The sequence below is a fragment of the Schistocerca cancellata genome, chromosome 7, assembly GCF_023864275.1.
Source record: "Schistocerca cancellata isolate TAMUIC-IGC-003103 chromosome 7, iqSchCanc2.1, whole genome shotgun sequence".
Classification (NCBI taxonomy): Eukaryota; Metazoa; Arthropoda; class Insecta; order Orthoptera; family Acrididae; genus Schistocerca; species Schistocerca cancellata.
The window spans coordinates 331,368,797-331,391,283 of NC_064632.1; the positions used below are offsets into that span (position 1 = coordinate 331,368,797).

The 22,487-nt window shown below is 42.2% G+C and overlaps 1 protein-coding gene across 3 annotated transcripts in view; it reads left to right on the top strand.

Moving 5' to 3' along the window:
• The window catches only part of LOC126092050 (uncharacterized), a 206,835-nt gene that overhangs the window by 81,348 nt on the left and 103,000 nt on the right, over positions 1 to 22,487 (top strand). For all 3 annotated transcript variants that reach the window (XM_049907455.1, XM_049907454.1, XM_049907457.1), the window contains exon 7: positions 14,307 to 14,400. In XM_049907455.1, coding sequence (XP_049763412.1) covers positions 14,307 to 14,400 — 94 coding nt within the window. The remainder of the gene's footprint in view (positions 1 to 14,306; positions 14,401 to 22,487) is intronic.

Below are 22,487 nucleotides of genomic sequence, written 5' to 3' on the forward strand. Positions count from 1 at the left end.
GAGTGAGAGGACACAAATTACAGAGTATGTAAATGGTCAACATCAAATATTGAGCTCTAAAAATGAGGATGTGGAGCACAAATGTGTAAAACCCCAAAGTACATTAGTGTGCAATATCCCTGGAACAAGTATGTGCCGAGCAGTATTGTGAGGGATGGAAGAGACCCATTGCAGTTCAGTTAGCATGTTCGAAACTTGCTATGAAAACAGAGAGAGCTTCATCTTCAATTTTAAAAAAATGAAAGCCTGGAAGACAAACAGAAGCCAAAACAAACACGAGGAAAGCAATCTGAGAAGCATTCAATAAATTTCAAAGTAAATTTTCATCTAACAATCGGACTAAAAATTTTAAGAATATTTGGTCTTGTGAAGACCTAGAGTCAATCACTAGATCAAAATCAGGTCTTCAGTTGCTCAGTGACCATACTGGCACTGAAACAGGTGATGACAGGCCAAAAAATTGAAGTCAATATTCCAAAATTGTTTAATCACAGAATATCGTAATATGGTTCCTCCTTTTAATCATCGCTGAATGCCAAAATGGTAGGGGTTGAGATAAGTCATCGGAAAATTAAAAGTCAATTAGATCTACACAGTAGTAGAAAGACAGCTGGGCCAGGTGAGATAAGAGTGAGGTTCTATAGAGATTATGTGAAAGAACTTTCTTTGCTTCTAGTAGTAGTGTATTGTAGGTCACTGGATCAATGAAGCATATCTAGTGATTGAAAAAAAGCATAGATCATTAAAATTTTCAAGAAAGGTAGTCATTAGAAGTGCATAATTGTATGCCTATATTGCTGACTCCAGTCTGTTGTAGGAGTATGGGACACGTTTTATGCTTTCAGAGAACAAAAATCTCCACTGTAAAAATTAGCATGGGTTCTACTAACAGAGATACTGTAAAAGACAGTTCCCTCTACGATAATGATCGAAGCAGACTAAATGAATTAAAATTTGTGCTGCAACCGGGACTCAAACCCAGGTCTTCTTGCTTGCTAGGCAGATGGTCAACATTGCTGCACAAACTACCTAAGCTGAGTGAGTGCTCTTCCCAACACAAACTTCGATTCATTTTTCCCCTTACATATTGTCACTACTGCCAATACTGGAGAGCCCTGGCAGTAGTGACATTTTGTGGATTAGGAAATGGCAGAACATGGCAGCAAAACCACGGTTGTCATCTGCTAAGCAAAAGTACAGGCTTTTTTTGTCTTGCTTAAAAATAAAAAGAAGTGTCCTGGTGAGTGGTGGACAAAGGTAGTGATCCATTGACACACTTGACGTAATGCTGTTTGTTTATTGAACATGAAGTAAGTCATTACATTTCAAAGACAAAAGTACACACATGAAATAAGCTGAAAATGTCCTCCAGTGATGACTGGAGAATACAGCAGAATAACCTACTGGAACAATACGTAGCCAGTGCTCATAAGGACAAAGTCCAGATCCTCGGTAGAGGCAAGGAGCTGAGGAAGCAGCTTCTTCTGGAGCAGTGGTCACGTGGCAGTGACTGGGAGACCCGTGAAGGCACAGGATGGCACTGTCAGTTGGGTTGCAGTGCTGTTAGGCGTTGTGGTTCGTGTGATTTCTCATGTTTTAAACAGATAAGTGGACATCAGTTGTGTGTCAGTGCAGTGCGGTGATGAGGTATTCTACATCTACATGATTACTCTGCAATTCACATTCAAGCGCTTTGCAGAGGGTTCATTGAACTACAATCGTACTATCTCCCTACCATTCCACTCCCGAACAGCGCACGGGAAAAACGAACACCTAAACCTTTCTGTTTGAGCTCTGATTTCTCTTATTTTATTTTGATGATCATTCCTACCTATGTAGGTTGGGGTCAACAAAATATTTTCGCATTCGGAAGAGAAAGTTGGTGACTGAAATTTTGTAAATAGATCTCGCCGCGACGAAAAACGTCTTTGCTTTAATGACTTCCATCCCAACTCGCGTATCATATCTGCCACACTCTCTCCCCTATTACATGATTATACAAAACAAGCTGCCCTTTTTTGCACCCTTTCGATGTCCTCCGTCAGTCCCACCTGGTAAGGACCCCATACCGCGCAGCAATATTCTAACAGACGACGATCGAGTGTAGTGTAAGCTGTCTCTTTAGTGGACTTGTTGCATCTTCTAAGTGTCCTGCCAATGAAACGCAACCTTTGGCTCGCCTTCCCCACAATATTATCTATGTGGTCTTTCCAACTGAAGTTGTTCATAATTTTTACACCCAGTAATTGACAGCCTTGAGTATTGTACTATTTATCAAATAATCGAATTCCAACGGATTTCTTTTGGAACTCATGTGGATCATCTCACACTCTTCATTGTTTAGCATCAACTGCCACCTGCCACACCATACAGCAATCTTTTCTAAATCGCTTTGCAACTGATACTGGTCTTCGGATGACCTTACTAGACGGTATATTACGGCATCATCTGCGAACAACCTATGAGAACTGCTCAGATTGTCACCCAGGTCATTTATATAGATCAGGAACAGTAGAGGTCCCAGGACGCTTCCCTGGGGAACACCTGATATCACTTCAGTTTTACTCGATGATTTGCCATCTGTTACTACGAACTGCGACCTTCCTGACAGGAAGTTGTTAAACTTTGTCACAGCAACAGTGGTTTACCATACAATACAGAGATATTTTACAATACAGGCACTACTGTATATTACACTTTCATGTAAGGTTTTTTAGTGTGTTGAATTTTTCATGTTGTTACTAGTTTAACAGGAACAATATTTCAGACAACATTTCCAGCTAAGAATTAAAGTTTAACTGAATTGTGATGTTATGGGTCAATAAAGGTGTTCCTCTGATAATCCTACCTTTTTCTCATTCCAACCGGTTATTGAGGTTTTGCTGTAGTAGAATAATTAAAGATAAACACTCAGCATACATGCTTATGGAAATGGATAATGCATCATATAATTGAGGCATTGAACAGTAAACATCTACATGAACAAGAACTGGGACCTAATACTTATAAAACTTTTGTTGTTCTCCAGAACACACAAATTTTTCTTCCAATGACAGTGATATGACTGGGGTAACGAGTTGTCTGGTGGAGGAGGTGAAATGAATAAAGAAAATAAGAGGGGCAGAAACAGTTTATCTTTGCTACATTGCCATTACAGTTGTTGGACTGTAAAGTAATTATGCTCTTTTCTGCCATCATAGGAATATTTTGTTCCACTAAAGGATATGCCTCTTTACACTGAATTAATGTAGTTCCAATCCTCTCCCGAGGATCACAATAATTGTGAAGGCATATCCACTTAGATCTTTCAGTTTTCTGTCAGATTCTTTTACAGTATCGTACCTCTCATTTTGTCTTCACTTACCTCCTCTTCTCTTTCTATAATATTGTTCTCAAGTTGGTTTCTGTATACAGACCCTTTATATTAGACTGCTCCAGCTCTCATGCCCATCAGTAAGTGAGTAGGGGTGAGCAAAATGGTGACATGTGGACTGTCAAGCAACTGGGATGGAACCTATGCAGCTGCCAAGCACATGCTGGCAGGATTGGCCTTATGGTTAGTGCAAAATCAGGATGTGTGTGATAGGGCTGCCAGTGAAGTAGCCTGTACCAGTTGGCATCCTGCAAGGGAGCTGAGCACCCATTGTGCGGTAGCATTGGAACAGCATATTCTACATATTATTCCAGCTTTGCCTTCCTTGTATAGTAATGAAGACAGATAAATGATAGTTCTGTCTGTGGCAGCTGGAAGTGTGGCAACTCCAGAGCACACATTATGGGACTGCATTCTATGAAGACTCAGCAGTCAGTGGCCGTCTAGCATTAAGGGTGAGAGGAGGATTGCACTGTAGTTCCTTCTCTAGATTGTCGCACAGATGACAAAACGGTAGATATCGAAATAGACGACAGAGGGATAGAGAAACAATTAAAATCGCTCAAAAGAGGAAAGGCCTCTGGACCTGATGGGATACCAGTTCAATTTTACACAGAGTACGCGAAGGAACTTGCCCCCCTTCTTGCAGCGGTGTACCGTAGGTCTCTAGAAGAGCGTAGCGTTCCAAAGGATTGGAAAAGGGCACAGGTCATCCCCGTTTTCAAGAAGGGACGTCGAACAGATGTGCAGAACTATAGACCTATATCTCTAACGTCGATCAGTTGTAGAATTTTGGAACACGTATTGTGTTCGAGTATAATGACTTTTCTGGAGACTAGAAATCTACTCTGTAGGAATCAGCATGGGTTTCGAAAAAGACGGTCATGTGAAACCCAGCTCGCGCTATTCGTCCACGAGACTCAGAAGGCCATAAACACGGGTTCACAGGTAGATGCAGTGTTTCTTGACTTCCGCAAGGCGTTCGATACAGTTCCCCACAGTCGTTTAATGAACAAAGTAAGAGCATATGGACTATCAGACCAATTGTGTGGTTGGATTGAGGAGTTCCTAGATAACAGGATGCAGCATGTCATTCTCAACGGAGAGAAGTTCTCCGAAGTAAGAGTGATTTCAGGTGTGCCGCAGGGGAGTGTCATAGGACCGTTGCTATTCACAAAATACATAAATGACCTGGTGGATGACATCGGAAGTTCACTGAGGCTTTTTGCAGATGATGCTGTGGTGTATCGAGAGGTTGTAACAATGGAAAATTGTACTGAAATGCAGGAGGATCTGCAGCGAATTTACGCTTGGTGCAGGGAATGGCAATTGAATCTCAATGTAAACAAGTGTAATGTGCTGCGAATACACAGAAAGATAGATCCCTTATCATTTAGCTACAAAATAGCAGGTCAGCAACTGGAAGCAGTTAATACCATAAATTATCTGGGAGTACGCATTAGGAGTGATTTAAAATGGAATGATCATATAATGTTGATCGTCGGTAAAGCAGATGCCAGACTGAGATTCATTGGAAGAATCCTAAGGAAATGCAATCCGAAAACAAAGGAAGTAGGTTAAAGTACGCTTGTTCGCCCACTGCTTGAATACTGCTCAGCACTGTGGGATCCGTACCAGATAGGGTTGATAGAGGATATAAAGGGGATCCAACGGAGAGCGGCGCGCTTCGTTACAGGATCATTTAGTAATCGCGAAAGAGTTACGGAGATGATAGATGAACTCCAGTGGATGACTCTGCAGGAGAGACGCTCAGTAGCTCGGTACGGGCTTTTGTCAAAGTTTCGAGAACATACCTTCACCGAAGAGTCAAGCAGTATATTGCTCCCTCCTACGTATATCTCGCGAAGAGGCCATGAGGATAAAATCAGAGAGATTAGAGCCCACACAGAGGCATACCGACAATCCTTCTTTCCACGAACAATACGAGACTGGAATAGAAGGGAGAACCGATAGAGGTACTCAAGGTACCCTCCGCCACACACCGTCAGGTGGCTTGCGGAGTATGGATGTAGATGTAGAAGGTTGCTGGATCCCAAAGCAGCACTGAGAAACAAGTCAGTCTGGTAATCTGGGATGATACTGCAGCTGCAGTATCCAGGAAGGCCAAAGATGATTCCCAAGGCATTCAACCAACAATCAGCATGCTGCTATCTCTAAAGATGGAGAGAAGCCAGCTGAGGTCTGCAACCACTGATTGAAGTGGTTTTCAAGAACTTTCATTGCATTGGAGCAATGCTTGTGGAAGTGTGGATTCTAAGATGTTACAGAGAATCATGGAATCACTAGTTACAATGTAAATGTTGCTGATGTGCTACACTGTGCCCAAAGAATCCAGCAGACAACGGCTGTTGGCCTGAGTAATATGAAGATGGATATAGGTGCAGAAACAATAAATGAGCTAGTCCTGACAAAACTCTACCATCTGGTGAGCAAGATGTATGAGACAGGCGAAATACCCTCAGACTTCAAGAAGAATATAATAATTCCAATCCCAAAGAAAGCAGGTGTTGACAGATGTGAAAATTACTGAACTATCAGTTTAATAAGCCACAACTGCAAAATACTAACACAATTTCTTTACAGACGAATGGAAATACTGGTAGAAGCTGACCTCGGGGAAGATCAGTTTGGATTCCGTAAAAATATTGGAACACATGAGGCAATACTGACCCTACGACTTACCTTAGAAAATAGATTAAGGAAAGGCAAACCTACGTTTTCTAGCATTTGTAGACTTAGAGAAAGCTTTTGATAGTGCTGACTGGAATACTCTCTTACAAATTCTGAAGGTGGCAGGGGTAAAATACAGGGAGCAATAGGCTATTTACGGTTTGTACAGAAACAAGATGGCAGTAATAGGAGTCGAGGGACATGAAAGGGAAGCAGTGGTTGGGAAGGGAGTGAGACAGGGTTGTAGCCTCTCCCCGATGTTATTCAATCTGTATATTGAGCAAGCAGTAAAGGACACAAAAGAAAAATTCGGAATAGGAATTAAAATCCATGGAGAAGAAATAAAAACTTTGACAGAATTACAACGTCATTGGCGAACCTCAGAGACAGCAAAGGACTTGGAAGAGCAGTTGAATGGAATGGACTGTGTTTTGAAAGGAGGATATAAGATGAACATCAACGAAAGCAAAACGGGGATAATGGAATGTAGTCGAATTAAGTCGGCTGATGCTGAGGGAGTTAGATTAGGAAATGATACTCTTAAAGTAGTAAAGGAGTTTTTTATTTGGGGAGCAAAATAACTGTTGATGGTCGAAGTAGAGAGGATATAAAATGTAGACTGGCAATGGCAAGAAAGCGTTTCAGGAGAAGAGAAATTTGTTAACATCGAGTATAGATTTAAGTGTCAGGAATTTGTTTCTGCAAGTATTTGTATGGAGTGTAGCCATGTATGGAGGTGAAACATGGACGGTAAATAGTTTAGACAAGAAGAGAATAGAAGCTTTCGAAATGTGGTGCTACAGAAGAATGATGAAGATTAGATGGGTAGATCACATAACAAATGAGAAGGTGTTGAATAGAATTGGAGAGAAGAGAAATTTGTGGCACAACTTGACTAGAAGAAGAGATCGGTTGGTAGGCCATGTTCTAAGGCATCGAGGGATCACCAATTTAGTATTGGAGGGCAGCATGGAAGGTAAATATCGTAGAGGGAGATGAAGGGATGAATACACTAAGCAGATTCATAAGGATGTAGGTTGCAGTAGATACTGGGAGGTGATGAAGCTTGCACAGGATAGAGTAGCATGGAGAGCTGCATCAAACCAGTCTCAGGACTGAAGACCGCAACAACAACAGCAACAACAGTAGTATTACTGATTGGGTAATTAGTTATGGTGCTTTATTGTAGTTTTATGGTGGTAGCAGATAGTTGTGACATTCACTTTCTTTTAGTAAGTACCAAGAATAAATAAATGATCCATACATTTATTATTCTCCACAAAAATGTGTCGTAATTTCGCATGTAATAGGCTGTAATAGAGAAGAATAAATAAGTAAATACTGGCTTCCCACCTGAATATTCATACAGCTGTTTCTTTTTTTCCAAATGTCTGATTTTTTTGTTTATTCTTCCTGTAGACGTGCTTGTTCCTACAATCTCACATTTGTCTTCTAACCATTCCTGTTTTGCCATTTTACATTTTCTGCCCATCTCAATTTTTTGATGTCTGTCTTCTATGCTTTGTGTGCTTTTATTTTATATTTTCTCCTTTCGTCAATTAAATTCAGTATTTCTTGTTTGTCCGAAGATTCCTACTAGGTCTTTCCTTCTCACCTGTAATTCTTTCACTTTATGCAGGTCCCATATTCTTAATTTCCTACCCTTTTACAATTTCTACAGTTTTCATCTGCAGTTCATAACCAGTGAATTATGGTCATTGTTGAAATCTGCCTCTGGAAATGCCTTACAATTTAAAGTCTTTCAGAATAAAATTCAGTCATCAGCTGCAAGTATATTTTTATTTCACTTTACCAGTTTCAACAAATTAATTTGTTGTCTCTTATAAAATGTGAAAAGCAGATCATTCCTTTTATATATTAGTACTGTGTACCAGTTTGCCCCAAATATATTATATACAACTTCACTATGTACCATAGCTGTAGCTGTTATTGCTTTTATAAATCTTCCTTGCTTCAGGCACAACAGCTTGACATACTCATAGACACCATTCAGTTATTGTAAATTATATACCTATCAATTTGTGTTTCCAGTAATCACATACAATATGTACGTTTTTGGACATATCGTGGCATTATGATTCTATGAAGAAGATATTAACATCTGCTAAACCAGTACTAACAAGAAGAGGTCCACAGCGGTGTGATCAACTTTTTGTAACTATTTATGTGGTGATGTGAGCTAAGATCAAAGATATCACACAATGCAGCCATTCACCCTGGTGGGCACTCGTTTGCGAGTAATTGATGGAAAAAAATTCAGAATTTTATGTGATAGACAGTAGCATTGAAAAAGTTGCAATGTATGGTGTGGTTGTAGGGTGTAACGGATAGGATAACAGCATCACATACAGGAGGTTGTGGGTTAAAATCTATAAGGTTCTCAAATTTTTTTGCTTTTAAATCTGTATCAGAATTACCTTGGTCATTATTTTTATTCAGTTAATTGGTTTAAATGTAATTTTTTATTTCTTGTTTCATTTTTTTCTGTACATCATTCTTTTTCCAGTTGGAATTTTTGTGATTATGAATTTAATTATGTTTATCTATTATAATATTCAATTATTTGAAAATTCTAATCTATCAGTTAAAAAACAAAAGCTGAAATTTATATTTGTGCAATAGTGTGAAAAATGTATTTATGTTACCAGAAGTGCAATTTTTTGCACAGTAATCATCAGACAAAAAAATTAAAACATAACGTAAATACCTATTGTACTATGGGTAAAATTATGCAGATCATCATCATCATCATATTTATGGGCCTTGAAGGCCTACAGCATAATAAAAAGGATACAAGCCACAAAATAAAAGGAATACAATAAACTGCACATTATAAAAATTTGCAAATATTCACATTGCAAAAAAGAAAACACAGCAGTGATTCACAGTCTCAGTGCAGGATACATTTATTGCAGATGACGGACCATCGCTGTTGGTCCCCTGCCTCATGTTCTGCCATTGTCGGCTCCACTTCTTTGAATATTGCTAGTACCCGATCCTTTCATCGCTTCTTCGGTCGTCCCTTTGGGCGTCTCCCAGCAGATTGGGCATGGAGAACATGCTTAGGGGGGATCCACTGGCTCGGAAGATGTGGCCAAACCACTGTAGCCTCTTCTGCCCCAATATTCAATCATAGAGGTCTTCTTCTGTTCTCATTCCCATTTTCCCTCCACGGTATTGTAGACAAGTCCATATATCTTTTGAAGTACCTTCCTCTCAAACACACAAATTACTTCTTCAGTTGTTGTTGCTGAAGTCGCCCAGGTTTCACAACCATATAAAAGTACCGGCCATGCTATTGTTATGTACAGCCAAATATCCCCCCCCCCCCCCCCCCCCCGCCCCCTACTTCACTGTTGTCGGTCAGTATGGATCCCAGGTATTTGAATTCTCTTACTCATCCGAAGGAATGCCCATCAACAATAATGGAGGGGAGAGGAGCTTGATGTTGTGAGACGACGAAATATTTTGTTTTACTCTCATTCACTAACAGCCCTATTTGTTTCCCGTTATGGAGGAATCGTGAAGTGCTAGCACTTTCTTGTTCCAGGGTGTCACCAAGGATCACATCATCAGCAGCAAGTGCCAGGCTTGTGTCTGTTCCCACCATCTCTGTTTCGACCAGTGTCACGGCTTACTTTTTCCAAAGCCAAGGTCAAGTTGAATAATATCCGCGCCAATGGATCTCCTTGTCGCAATCCATTTTCAATATTTAATAGTGATAGCTGGCTGCCAAACCTTACTCGTCAAATTGCTTGGGAGTAGCAAGCTGCTATTAGCCTGTTGTATTTAGGTGGAATGTCGAGTTCTTGTAATGTTGTCAATACTGTCATATGCTTGTCTAAAATCAATGAAGATAAAGTGTAGTTCCTGACCAAACTGGTAAAATTTTTCTGTTAGCTGCCTCAAGGTAAATATGTGATCAAGAGTCGACCGTCCAGAGATGAAGCCACTTTGATAAGGGCCTATAATTTCTTCAGACAATGGTTTCAAGTGGTTTAGGGGCAGGATTGTAAATATTTTGTACCCATTCTCAAGTAGTGAAATCCCGCAGTAGTATGAATAATGCAGATGGAAATTTAAATGAAAGAGGGTTATAAGTAAAACGAAATTGAAGCAAAATGAGAAATAAATATAATGAGTGCAATAATGTGGACAAAAAAGACAATGATTAAAAGAAATTAAATCAAAATTAGGGCATAAAAGTATTTAAAAACACCGAACAAAGATTTCAAGTGGAGAAAAATGAAAACATGAGAACAAATGAAGAAGTTGAATAATGATTGAAATTATTTGACAAAGGAATGAAATTAAAAAATTACCTTTAAATCAGTTAACTGTATAAAAAGATGACCAAAGTCATTTCAATAAAAATTTAAAAAAAAAAAAGTTGCTGCACCTGACGAGATTACCGTATTTACTCGAATCTAAGCCGCACTTTTTTTTGGTTTTTGTAATCCAAAAAACTGCCTGCGGCTTAGAATCGTGCAAAGCAAGCGGAAGTTCTGAAAAATGTTTGTAAGTGCCGCCACAACTAACTTCTGCCATCCAGTATATGTAGCGCTACACAGGCATGCTTTGTAGGCACAAAGATAAATACTGGCGCCAAAACCTCTGCGTCAGTAACTAAATTTAAAAAAAAAGAGGTGGAAGACGAGCTTTTTTTCTCCGCCCCGAGTTTCGACCACTGCATTTTCATATATTATCCAACGAAGTAAATACAAATTCCGTATTGTTCATCTTCGAATGTAGCAGAATTTCAATGTGCTACGAAAATCCGACTGGCAAGACTGTTTGGGACGTTTGTCAATATGGCCAACTCTACGTTCTGAATTTTTTCCTACCTGTGAGAAGAGATGGTTGCTAATAGGAACCTGATGAAATGTGAATCACATGAAGTATTCTCTTCACCATAAGAATAATACGAATATAAACATTTTGCCATGTATTCTTTCGTGTTTGCTGCTATCTCATTTAAATCCTGTCTGCCTAATAAACTACGAAACTAGAGTGAGACAACAGCAAACGCGGAAGAATATACTATCGTGTCATGTTTATATTCGTATTATTCTTATGCCTAATAGTGATACAGTCAGAAATGAAGCACGGCAACTGTCTAGATTTTTAAATCTAAGATGACTCTAATTTCTGTGCAGAATTTGATGTACTAAAGAAGCGGCCGCAAAGATTTTCAAACGGAGAAAAATTTTCGCCTAACTCTCATTCAGAACATGTTCTATTATACACAGTCTATTATTTGGTTCTTGGTGATCATTATCAAAGAAAGCAGCAGTGTAAGTAACAACAAATAGCAGACTCTTGCCATTGTCTAATGAGACAATTCCTCTCTCTCTCTCTCTCTCTCTCTTTTTTTTTTTTAAAAAAAAGCAGTGGTAGCGCGCACAAAAGCAATCCATGGCGTGAGCGGCGACAGGCTGGAAACACGCACTATCAGAATGCGACAAACAATGTATGGCACAGTACAGTAATGCATTTTCAGCTTAGAGTGACGTAAACACCTATAACAAAGAAAACTGCACTTATCAGATCAAAGCAAAATAAGCAATCGATTCAAACCAGATGAAGCACGTGAAAAAGGAAGGGCACCTGTATAAATACGGACGGAGCGCCTGACGCATAGCAGTGGCTACCTGGTAAAGCTTAGCTGCTAAGCTTATGGCTCGAACCAAACTACTGAATCTGTATCGTCATTCATTCGACCTAAATTGTGTCTCATATTACAATGGACCAACTTTGTTTCGATTTGGAGGTGCAGCCTAAAACTTTTCTCTCCCCTTCGAGTCTCAAATTTCATGTGCGGCTTAGATTCGGGAATTTTTTTTTTTTCCTTTATTTCGAGTCTCATTTTTCAGGAGCGGCTTAGATTCGAGTGCTGCTTAGATTCGAGTAAATACGGTAGAACCCAGAAGCTCCTGCATGTGATGTTGTTATTCTATCCATTACACCACACAAACGGACTATGCAATGCAATTTTTTTAACACTATTGAGTACCACATAAAATCCATATTCCCGCCCTTCCCCCCCTCTCATCCCTATCAGTTACTCACAAATGAGTTCTGACCAGGGTGAATGGCTTTAGTGTGTGATACCTGGGATCTTAACCCACATCACCATATAAATAGTTTCAAAATGTCGATGGCACTGTTGGGCCTCTCCTTGTAAGTAAGTTTCTGTAATGCACTTCTTAAACTACGTAAATTTACAGCCAAGGTGGAAAGATTCATAGTATCCCTAATTGTGTAGGCTTCTGAGCATGACAGATTGTCATTTAAAGTGAAATGAAAATATATTTGCATTTGATTGAATTTTATTCTGAAATGTATACTAAAGTTGCTGAAAACAACAGCTATAAATAAAATAACAAGCGTAGTTTCAGCTCTCTGAGACTGCAGATGTGTGTGCAAGTTGCACTAGTGTGTGTGTGTGTGTGTGTGTGTGTGTGTGTGTGTGTGTGTGTACTGCTGACAAAGGCTTTAATGACTGAAAGCTATGATTGTGTGAATCTTTTTATTGTGCATCGCAGCTCAGCATCTCCGCTATATGGCGAGGAGCAACTTTCCTTCTCTCGTATTGTTACATTCCATCCTGGATTTTCCGTTGTTTGATATAAATAAAATAATAATTTTAAAATATTGTTTCGAAATCTTTCTTCCCATTAGATAATAAATCTGAAACTTTCTAGTGTTTCTAGGTCGCATCCTCATATACAATCTTCTTTCGTGATTCTTAAACCAAGTGTTAGCTATGATTAAATTATACAAAGTTCAAAATTCTAACAGGCAGTTTCCTGTCTTTCCTTTCTCCTAGTATTTTCTTCTCTTCCTTCTCCTACTAATGAAGTTTTCATTCCCTTAACTATCTAAATAATTTCCTTTATCTTGTTCCAAGACTGTGGGTTGCTAGGCTTTGAATTCGATATTGTGTTATACCACAGTGAGAAATAGATATGACTGATTATGTGGCTTGGAGTAGCACTTTATTTTCTTAAAAAACATGCCTTCACATTCAAAATGGTAACCAGAAAATGCAATGTACTCATTAACACAAAACCACATGCACTACAGCAAAGAGAAGGCATTTCACAGTGCACGACCCCTGTTGACATCTTCCAGATACTTAGCTGATCATCTGACATATACCGCGGCAGCCTCGTGTCGTTGCTACAATCTCATTGTACATTCTTTCTATCTCTCCTTCATCTGCAGAGCTAGTTGACATATAAACTTGTACTATTGTGATGAATGTCGTCTTCAGGTCTATTTTGGCTTAGGTGATTTGTTTACTATGCCGTTCATAATAGCTTACTCACATTCCTATTTTCTCCTGCATTACCCCTGTTTGATTTTGTGTTGATAACTCTGTACCAATTTGACTAGAAGTCCTGCTCTTTATAATACTGCGCTTCCCTACTTTCCACTATAGCTTCAAAGCATCCACTTCCCTTTTTAAATTCTCTAACCTCCTTATCCAGTTAAGGTATCTAACATTCAATGCCTCTGACTCATAGAATGACAGTTTGTTTTTCCCGATGAAGGTATTATCGTGAGTAGCCCCCAGAATATTTTACCCAAGAGGGTGACATCAGCATGTAACCATACAGAAGAGCTGCATGCTTTCTGAGAAAAATAATGGCAGTAGTTTACCTTTGCTTTCAGTCATTCACAGTACCAGTATGGCAGGCCATGTTGACTAATTTTATAAGGTCAGATAAGTCATTCATGCAGACTGTTGCCTCTGCAACTATTGAAAAATCTGCTGCCCCTCTTCAAAAACAATGGGTTAGTTTGGCCCCTTCATAGGTCATGGAGGCATGCAAGTCACCCAACCTCAGCAAGGACTAATTATGCCATATAAAGTTTTGAAAACAGGTTGTTGAAAATTGAAGGCACAATTACTACATGTCCAGTAGTAGAGTAAACTCTGTTGAGATTATACAGAATTCTTTCTCCACTCAAAGCGGTATAATTGCTTAGTTTGTATTATTTTTTATGTACCTTCCAAATTTCACAAAAATGTATGCTATTAGTAACTGATGGGCTGAGTTTATACTCACACTGAAATTAAATGGGATTTTTTCCTCTATGCAATGTGAATTTTGTTTTCAGTAATAGGCTTGCTTTATTTTTGCAATATTTTCTGAATGTAGATTCTGATACTATCTGTATTGTATGAAAAAGTAATTGTTTATGTGTATTTCAGGTTGTCTGTTCATCGTGCAAGCATGTGTCAGTTACTTACGAACCTTTCATGTATTTATCCGTCCCATTGCCCCATGCAATGGAACGACAAATCTGTAAGTACACGTAATTTATATTATTCCATAATGTTTCTTAAAAGTGTGATTGGTACAGATGTTTACAAGATTTGATGACTAGAAAAAAATCTATAACACAACAATTTTACCACTTCTGTTTCTACTCACAGCATTGCAAGTACATTTTCATAGTGTTGTATGTGTTGTGAAACTGTTGGCATATAGATTTGATATAAATTGTTATATTGGTTCAGAAGTGAAGATTTGTATATTTAATAATTGAAGTATTTGATTAGTCAGAAGCTCTGTATATGTTAGTAGAGTTTGCTAGTCACACGGGCACTGAAATTTGTCTTCCACATTTATAAAAGAGAAATAGTACAAATTTCTAGTACATGGGCCAATAATCTTAAAGCTAACAATTTACTTTCTGTTTGTTCAATAAGGAAGGGTCTGATGATGGATCATAAAAAGTGTAGGATGTTTCCATAGATAACGATTCACAACAGGCTATGTTTGTGTCAGAAACGATTTATTTTTCACGCTGACAGGAAGTGCATAGATAGTGTAATGGGTTAACTGACAGTAAACTTGGTTATATTCTTGTATTTTTGTTTTGATATATTTCAGAACAAAAATAAATATTTTAGATTCTATGTAACAATATTATGAAAAGGAAAGTCGCAACTCACCATTTAGCAGAGTTGCTGAGCCGGAGATAGACACAACAAAAAGACTGTCACAAAATAAGCTTTCGGCCAACAAGGCATTTGTCAAACACACACACACACACACACAAACACACACACACACACACACACAAATGCAATTCACACACACAACTGCAGTCTCTGGCAGCTGAAGGCAGCTGAGTATGGCTCCAGCTGCCAGAGACTGCAGTTGTGTGTGTGTGTGTGTGTGTGTGTGTGTGTGTGTGTGTTGGGTCACCCCCCCCCCCCCCCCCATCTGCGACTCAGCATCTCTGCTATACAGTGAGTGACAGCTTTCCTTTTGATAATATTGTTACCTGCCATTCTGGCTATTCCATTGTTTGATATTTCAGATTCTGTTTGTCGCCTTCCATTGCCCATTTTACTTTTGTCAACTGTGTCTCTGATGCACTGGTACAGGTGCGAAAGTAATTAGTGAACATAAAAGGATAGAAAAACTGATGTGATCACATCATTTGAAAATCACTTTTAAGTCTTTGTTCGTAGAGTTTTTACATTTTTTAAAAAAAGGGAAAAAAAGAAAAAATATTTGTTGGGGAAAAAAGTAGATAGTTTGAAGACAGTTAGTCAAGATTAAACTCTTCAGCTTATATGTGTAGCCATGAAAACTAAAATACTGCTAATAACATGGAAGGAATAATTAGTGTTTTATGTCTGTTCACATTTACATTAAATTTTTTTAGGCTCCTCATCAGTAGAGCTAAATGCTGGTCAACAGCACACTGGCACGGGATCCTATTGATAGGCTTTTGTGTTTCTGTATAGATTATAAAAATGTTCAAATATTAAACATTAATGACTGAAAGGTTGACAACACCTAAAACAAAGCTGAGAGACAAGTCTCACAGCTTAAACGAATAATAAAAGTTCCATAAGTATGGAAAGCAGGTGAGAGAGTATTCTGAAATTGTTTTACTGAAAAAAATATATATATATATATCTCTATTCAAACCCCCCCCCCCCCAGGGGGTCCACAACTCTTTTGTGGATACGTGCGTGGCGAGCACGGGGCCCCGAGCTATTGCAGCCTTCTTTCTCTCCAGGGCTGCATTTCCTTCCCCTTCCCCTCCTTTCCCCTTTCCCATCGCCCTCTCCTCTCCCTCTCTTGGTGTCCTTGCTTATGTTGGCCCCCGCTATCCTCCTGGTTCTGTTGGTTTTACAATTCGGCTTTGTTGCTTAGTCATCCCCTCCTTTTGGCATTCCCTGGTCCCCCTCTGGGGTTTGACCTCCATTACAAAATTTCTCCTCCGTAGTGTGAGCCATTTGGGGAAGAGCACCTTACCTAGTGTCTCCGACATGCGCCCTCCTAGTACATTCCACCTTTTCTTTCACATCGTTGTCTGATGCTAGGGTGCATAGCCAGCACGGTAGCCAGCCCGTGTGGTGGGGTCGCTATGTACCATTTTGGTTGATTGAGCCCCCTGAACACACAGGGATCACACTTCTGATACCTGAGCTGTGACCTCCTCGTGCATGCCTTGGAGTGGTTGCTCGTCATCCTGGAGCATCGGAACTCCTGGCAATGGCCGCCGTGCCAGACGGCCCTTGCTGTGGCTGGGTGGCGACCGTGAGGAGAGCCCCTGATCGGAGTGGGTGGTATCAGGGCGGACGCTATGCAAATGAAACGCATATGGGTCCAGAACTCTAGCCGTTCTTCTGCGGCCGTCTCTCTGTGTGGAACTGGTTCTTAAAGTGCTGCTTCTCTTGCCCCTTCGGCCTTCCCTTCCATGGCTACCCCCTGGGAAGAGGGTCAGGCACATCGGCTAGGGGCGAAACCTTTCCCCCGTTATCTAGTTTGCACCAGGACTGATGGAGATACCTTCACCAATACCAAACCTTTATTCTTTGTGGAACACATTGAAGACAAGTTTGGCGAAGTGGACTCCCTGAGCAAGATGCGGTCAGGTTCGTTGCTGATCAAAACTGCTTCAGCTGCCCAATCTGCGGCCCTTCGTGCCTGTACCCATTTTGGCACAATTCCTGTGTCCATTAACCCCCACCAGTCTCTAAATATAGTATAAGGTGTGATTTTTCACAGGGACCTCATCCTTCAAACTGATGAACTTCGGGACAATCTTGGACGGCGGGGTGTTCACTTTGTTCGGCATGTTCAGAAGGGTCCTAAAGACAATCGCATTGATACTGGTGCCTTTATCCTGGCCTTTGAAGGGGATACCCTCCCTGAGAAAGTTAAGATTATGGTTTATCGATGTGATGTGAAGCCGTACGTCCCACCTCCTATGAGGTGTTTTAAGTGCTTGCGTTTTGGACACAGGTCTTTCCGCTGTTCACAGGCCCCTCTCTGTGGTGACTGTGGACATCCACTCCATGAGGGGAGTCCCTGTGTTCCCCCTCCTGTGTGTGTAAATTGTCATGGTAGTCATTCTCCACGTTCACCAGGAGATACAGGAGTATAAGTCCCTCGATCGTTTAACCTACACAGAGGCCCGTAAGAAGTATACACGTCTTCACCTGTGTCCATGACATCTAGTTACGCTTTGGTTACATCTTCACCCCTTCCTCCCCCTTCCTTACCCCCATCCCGGACCCCTCTCCTACCCCCCTCCCCTCCGGCTCCCACACCTTCTCCTCTGGGCGCTGCTCCCACTCCCCAGCCAGAGAAGTGTCCCACTCCTTCGGCATCTGCCGGTCAAGGGCGCCTCTCCTGGGATGCCCCTTCCTGGCACCTTCCAGGCCAAAGGTCTGCTACCGCGCGACGACCGCGAGAGCCACGGTCTGTCGACCCCCAGGTCGCCCGGTCTCTTCCTGTTCCTGATCTTGCTGCCACTGGCTCCTTTATGCCACACAGCCCTGCTCGATCTCAGCCTGAAAAGAAGAAACATAAGTTCCGTGACAAAGAGCCTCTGGTGTCACCGGAGGTCCCATTCCCGACTTCACAATCGGATTCTGACCTGTCGTTCATGGATGTCGCCCCCTCCTTGTCGGTGACAGGTGGGGACCCGGTGGTATGACTGGCTTTAGCGTGTTCAGCCCCCATTTAAATCATCGTTCTGTGGTTCTCCAATGGAATTGTAATGGATACTATCATCACCTTCCGGAATTGAAATCCCTTCATTCGTTTTACTCTGCAGCTTGTGTGGTTCTCCAGGCATCTCATTTTACTGATGCTCACTCACCGACCCTCCATGGCTTCCGTGTTTTCTGTCGAAATCAGGTCAGACCCCTGCGGGCTTCTGGTGGCGTTTGTACGTTGGTGCGTACAGACATTGCTAGCACGTGGATTCCTCTTCAAAGTACATTGGAAGCGGTTGCTGTTAGGGTCCACCTAGACTCTGTGGTCATGGTTTGCAATCTGTATCTCCCTCCTGACAGGACTCTTACACCTGCTGCCTTAACTGCCCTTCTTCAGCAACTTCCTCCTCCCTACCTCCTCCTTGGGGATTTTAATGCTCATCATCCCTTGTGGGGCAGTGCCTTTCCATCTAGACGAGGTCTTCTCATAGACCAGTTTATTGCAGACCACAACTTGTGCCTTCTTAATGATGGCTCCCCTACTCATATCAGTGCCGGTCATGGTACCTTTTCTGCCATTGATCTTTCCCTCTCCCCTCCCTTCATTACACTGGTTGCCACACGACGACCTTTGTGATAGTGACCATTTCCCGTTGATTATCTCGCTCCCTTCCCGCTCCCCGATGGACAGGTTACCTCATTGGTCTTTCCAACGCACCGATTGGCCTCTATACACTGCACAGGTCGTGTTTTCTCCCTGTTTGTTGGGTTGTATTGATGACGTCCTACGTGACGTGTCTGACGCGATTGTTCGCGCTGCTAGCCTTGCTGTCCCACCCTCATCTGGACCATTTCGTCGCCGGCAAGTCCCATGGTGGAGTACGGCCATTGCCATTGCCATTGCCATCCGTGATCGCCGTCGAGCTTTGCAACACTTTGAGGCACTCATCCGTAGCCAGCCTTACTACCTTTAAACGCCTCTGCGCTAAAGCCCGTTATTTAATCAAACAGAGCAAGCGGATATGTTGGGAACGATTCGTTTCTTCCCTTGGTTCTACTGTCCCTCTGTCACAGGTATGGGTTACACTTCGCTCTCTCCAAGGTTGCCATCGGCAGTCCACCCTCCCAGGCCTTCACCTCCCAGATGGCCTTTGTACGGACCCATTAGTTGCAGAACATTTTGCAGTGGCATCAGCATCAGCCTCCTATCCAGCTGCTTTCTTTCACCAGAAACAGCGGGCTGAAGCTTCCACCTTATGTTTTACCCCTTGTGAGTCAGAATCTTACAACGAACGTTTTACTGAATGGGAATTTCTTTCTGCTCTATCTTCTTCTCATGATACGGCCCCTGGCCCAGATTCCATTCATAGCCAACTGCTTCAACATCTCAGTGCTCCACAACGGCAACATCTTTTTCGGGTGTTTAACCATATCTGGCTCCAGGGTGACTTCCCTTCTCAGTGGAGGGATAGCATCGTGGTTCCTGTCCTTAAGCCTGGTAAAAAACCCCTATCTGTTGACGGCTATCAGCCAATTAGTTTGACCAATGTTGTTTGTAAGTTACTTGAACGGATGGTAGCCCGTCGGCTCAATTGGGTCCTCGAATCTCGGGATCTATTGTCCCCTTACCTGTGTGGCTTTCGAGAGGAACGATCTCCAATCGATTATTTACTTCGCTTGGAATCCGCAGTTCAGCAGGCTTTTCCCAGCGCCGCCATTTGGTTGCAGTGTTTTTTGACCTTCGCAAGGCCTATGACACGGCCCGATGGCATCACATCTTACTTACCCTTCATCAGTGGGGTCTTCGGGGCCCACTCCCGATTTTTATCTGCCAGTTCCTGTTCCATCAGTCATTCAGGGTTCGAGTTGGTACTGTTTTTAGTTCTCCACGGACCCAGGAGACGGGCATCCCACAGGGTTCTGTCTTGAGTGTCCTTCTTTTCCTCATTGCTATCGATGGACTTGTGGCCTCTGTCGGTCCTTTGGTCGCCTCTACCCTTTATGTGGATGATTTCTGCATTTGGGTTAGTTCCTCCTCGATGGCATCTGCAGAACGGCAGCTCCAGGGAGCTATACGGCGTGCGTCTGCATGGACCCTCTCACACGGGTTTCAATTCTCTCCTTCAAAATCGCGGGTGGTCCACTTCTGTCGCCGTACTATGATCCACCCTGATCCAGAGCTCTATCTCGATGCACAACAATTACCTATGGTCCCACAGTTTCGTTTCCTGGGTCTTCTTTTTGACAACAAGCTCTCTTGGCTGCCCCATATCAGACTTCTGAAGGTAGGATGTTTCCGTAAACTCAATGTCCTTCGCTTCCTTGCCCACTCCTCTTCGGGTGCGGACCGTTCCCTCCTTCTCCGTCTTTATCGTGCTCTAGTTCTGTCTCGCTTGGACTATGGTTGTCAAGTTTATGGTTCAGCTGCTCCTTCCACACTGCAGTACTGGATCCAGTCCACCATCGTGGTATCCGTTTGGCCACCGGTGCCTTCCCTACTAGCCCTGTTGATAGTCTCCTGGTTGAAGCTGGGATCCCCCACCTTTCTGTTTGGCAGTCCCAGCTTCTGGTGTCTTATGCACTCTCTATCCGTTCCTCTCCCACTCATCCTTTCTATTCTATCCTGTTCCCAGACCATGGACGTCGCCCACCCGACTCCTGCCCTCAGGCGGGTTTACCCGTTGGACTCCGCCTTGTGTCTCTTTGCCGTGATTTTCAGCTTCCTTCTTTGTCCTGTCTTCCTCGACCCCCCCCCCCCCCCCCCCCACCCGGTTAGTTGCTCGGCCTTGAATTCGGATGGATCTCCGCCGAAGTCCGAAAGATTCCATCCCCCCGATGGTGTTCCATTCCTTTTTCCGCCAAATTTTATGGGAGTTTTGAGATGCTGTTGTTCTATACACTGATGGCTCTAAATCTGCTTATCATGTGGGGTATGGCTTCACGTCCTCTGTTGGAACGGAAAATCATCTGCAGTCACCTACATGTGGGGTGTTTACTGCGGAATTGATGACAATTTCCCAGGCCCTTACCTTTATTAAACAGTCCCAACACAACCGCGTTTTGTTATGTACAGACTCAATGAGTGGCCTTCTTGCTATTGACCGGTGTTTTTCGCACCATCCCTTGGTCTCTGCCATCCATGATCCTCTCGCTGATATTCACCGTGCTGCTTGTTCCATTGACTTCCATTGGGTCCCTGGCCATGTGGGTATCCCGGGCAATGAGCTCGCTGATCGTTTGGCTGGGGGAGCAGTCACTTATCCCCCATTTTCTGTAACCCCTGCTGCAGCAGGTTTACAGCTTCACATCAAATCCCACTTCGCACAGTCATGGGCCAATTCTTGGGAGGCTAGTCCCCTGTCTAATAAACTTCGTGTGATTAAGGTGACACCAGGCCCATGGCATACTTCCTTTCGCCTCTCCCGAAAGGACTCGACCACACTGTGTCGTCTCCGCAATGGCCATACCAGGCGGACCCATGGTTTTCTTTTGCGTGATGAACCACCCCCACTTTGTGGTTGTGGAGCCTTCCAGTCAGTCGCCCACATTTTGGTTGACTGCCCCCTTCTTTTGGCTCTGTGTGCTAAGTACAGACTCCTCCACACTTTACCTTTGATGTTGGCTGACGATTCCCAGATGGTCTCTCTGGTTCTCGGTTTCCTCCGGGAAAGTGGTTTTTATTCTCAGTTTTAAGGTTTTTAATCTCTCTCTGGTGTTGGGGCAGGGCGGTGAGTGTCTGGTTGTCACCCACTGTAAGCCGTGCTTGGAGATTCCCGACTCATCTCCCTGACAGAGATCCTCTTTTCTTCCCCTTTTCCCCTTTCACTCTGTTTTTACCCCCCCCCCCTTTTTTTAGGGATTGGTTAGTCTCCTTTTCCCATACGTACTTCTACATTGTAGCGGTTGCACCTTTTAAGTCACAGGTGGTCTTGCCTATACTGCTTCAGCATAGCGTTGGGTTCGTTCTCTTGCTGACTTCCCTCATTTTGTTTTTACCATTGACAACATGACTGCCCTTTTACGTTTTTAGCCTTTTCACTTTTATTGTTCTGACTTTCCTGAGATGTCACATTAGCGGAATGGACCACATTTGAAACAAGGCTGATGACCTTGCTGTTTGGTCCCTTAAACCCCAAACAACCAACCAACCAACCATACCTACCTCTCTCTCTCTCTCTCTCTCTCTCTCTCTCTCTCTCTGCTGCCTTCTCTTTGTTTCTCATTATAGATAATACTATGTAGTAACTTAAAGTATTTAAAGTGTGAATTACCTGTTTGATGCAAAGCGCTGTTTAACACAAATTAATTTTGCCTTCAGCTTGTTGTGTAACTCATAAGAGTAATGTGAAATTAGTTTCTTTATAACGGTTTTGCCTCTGTTATGAAATAGCTTATATTTTATTATCTTAACAGTAAATTACC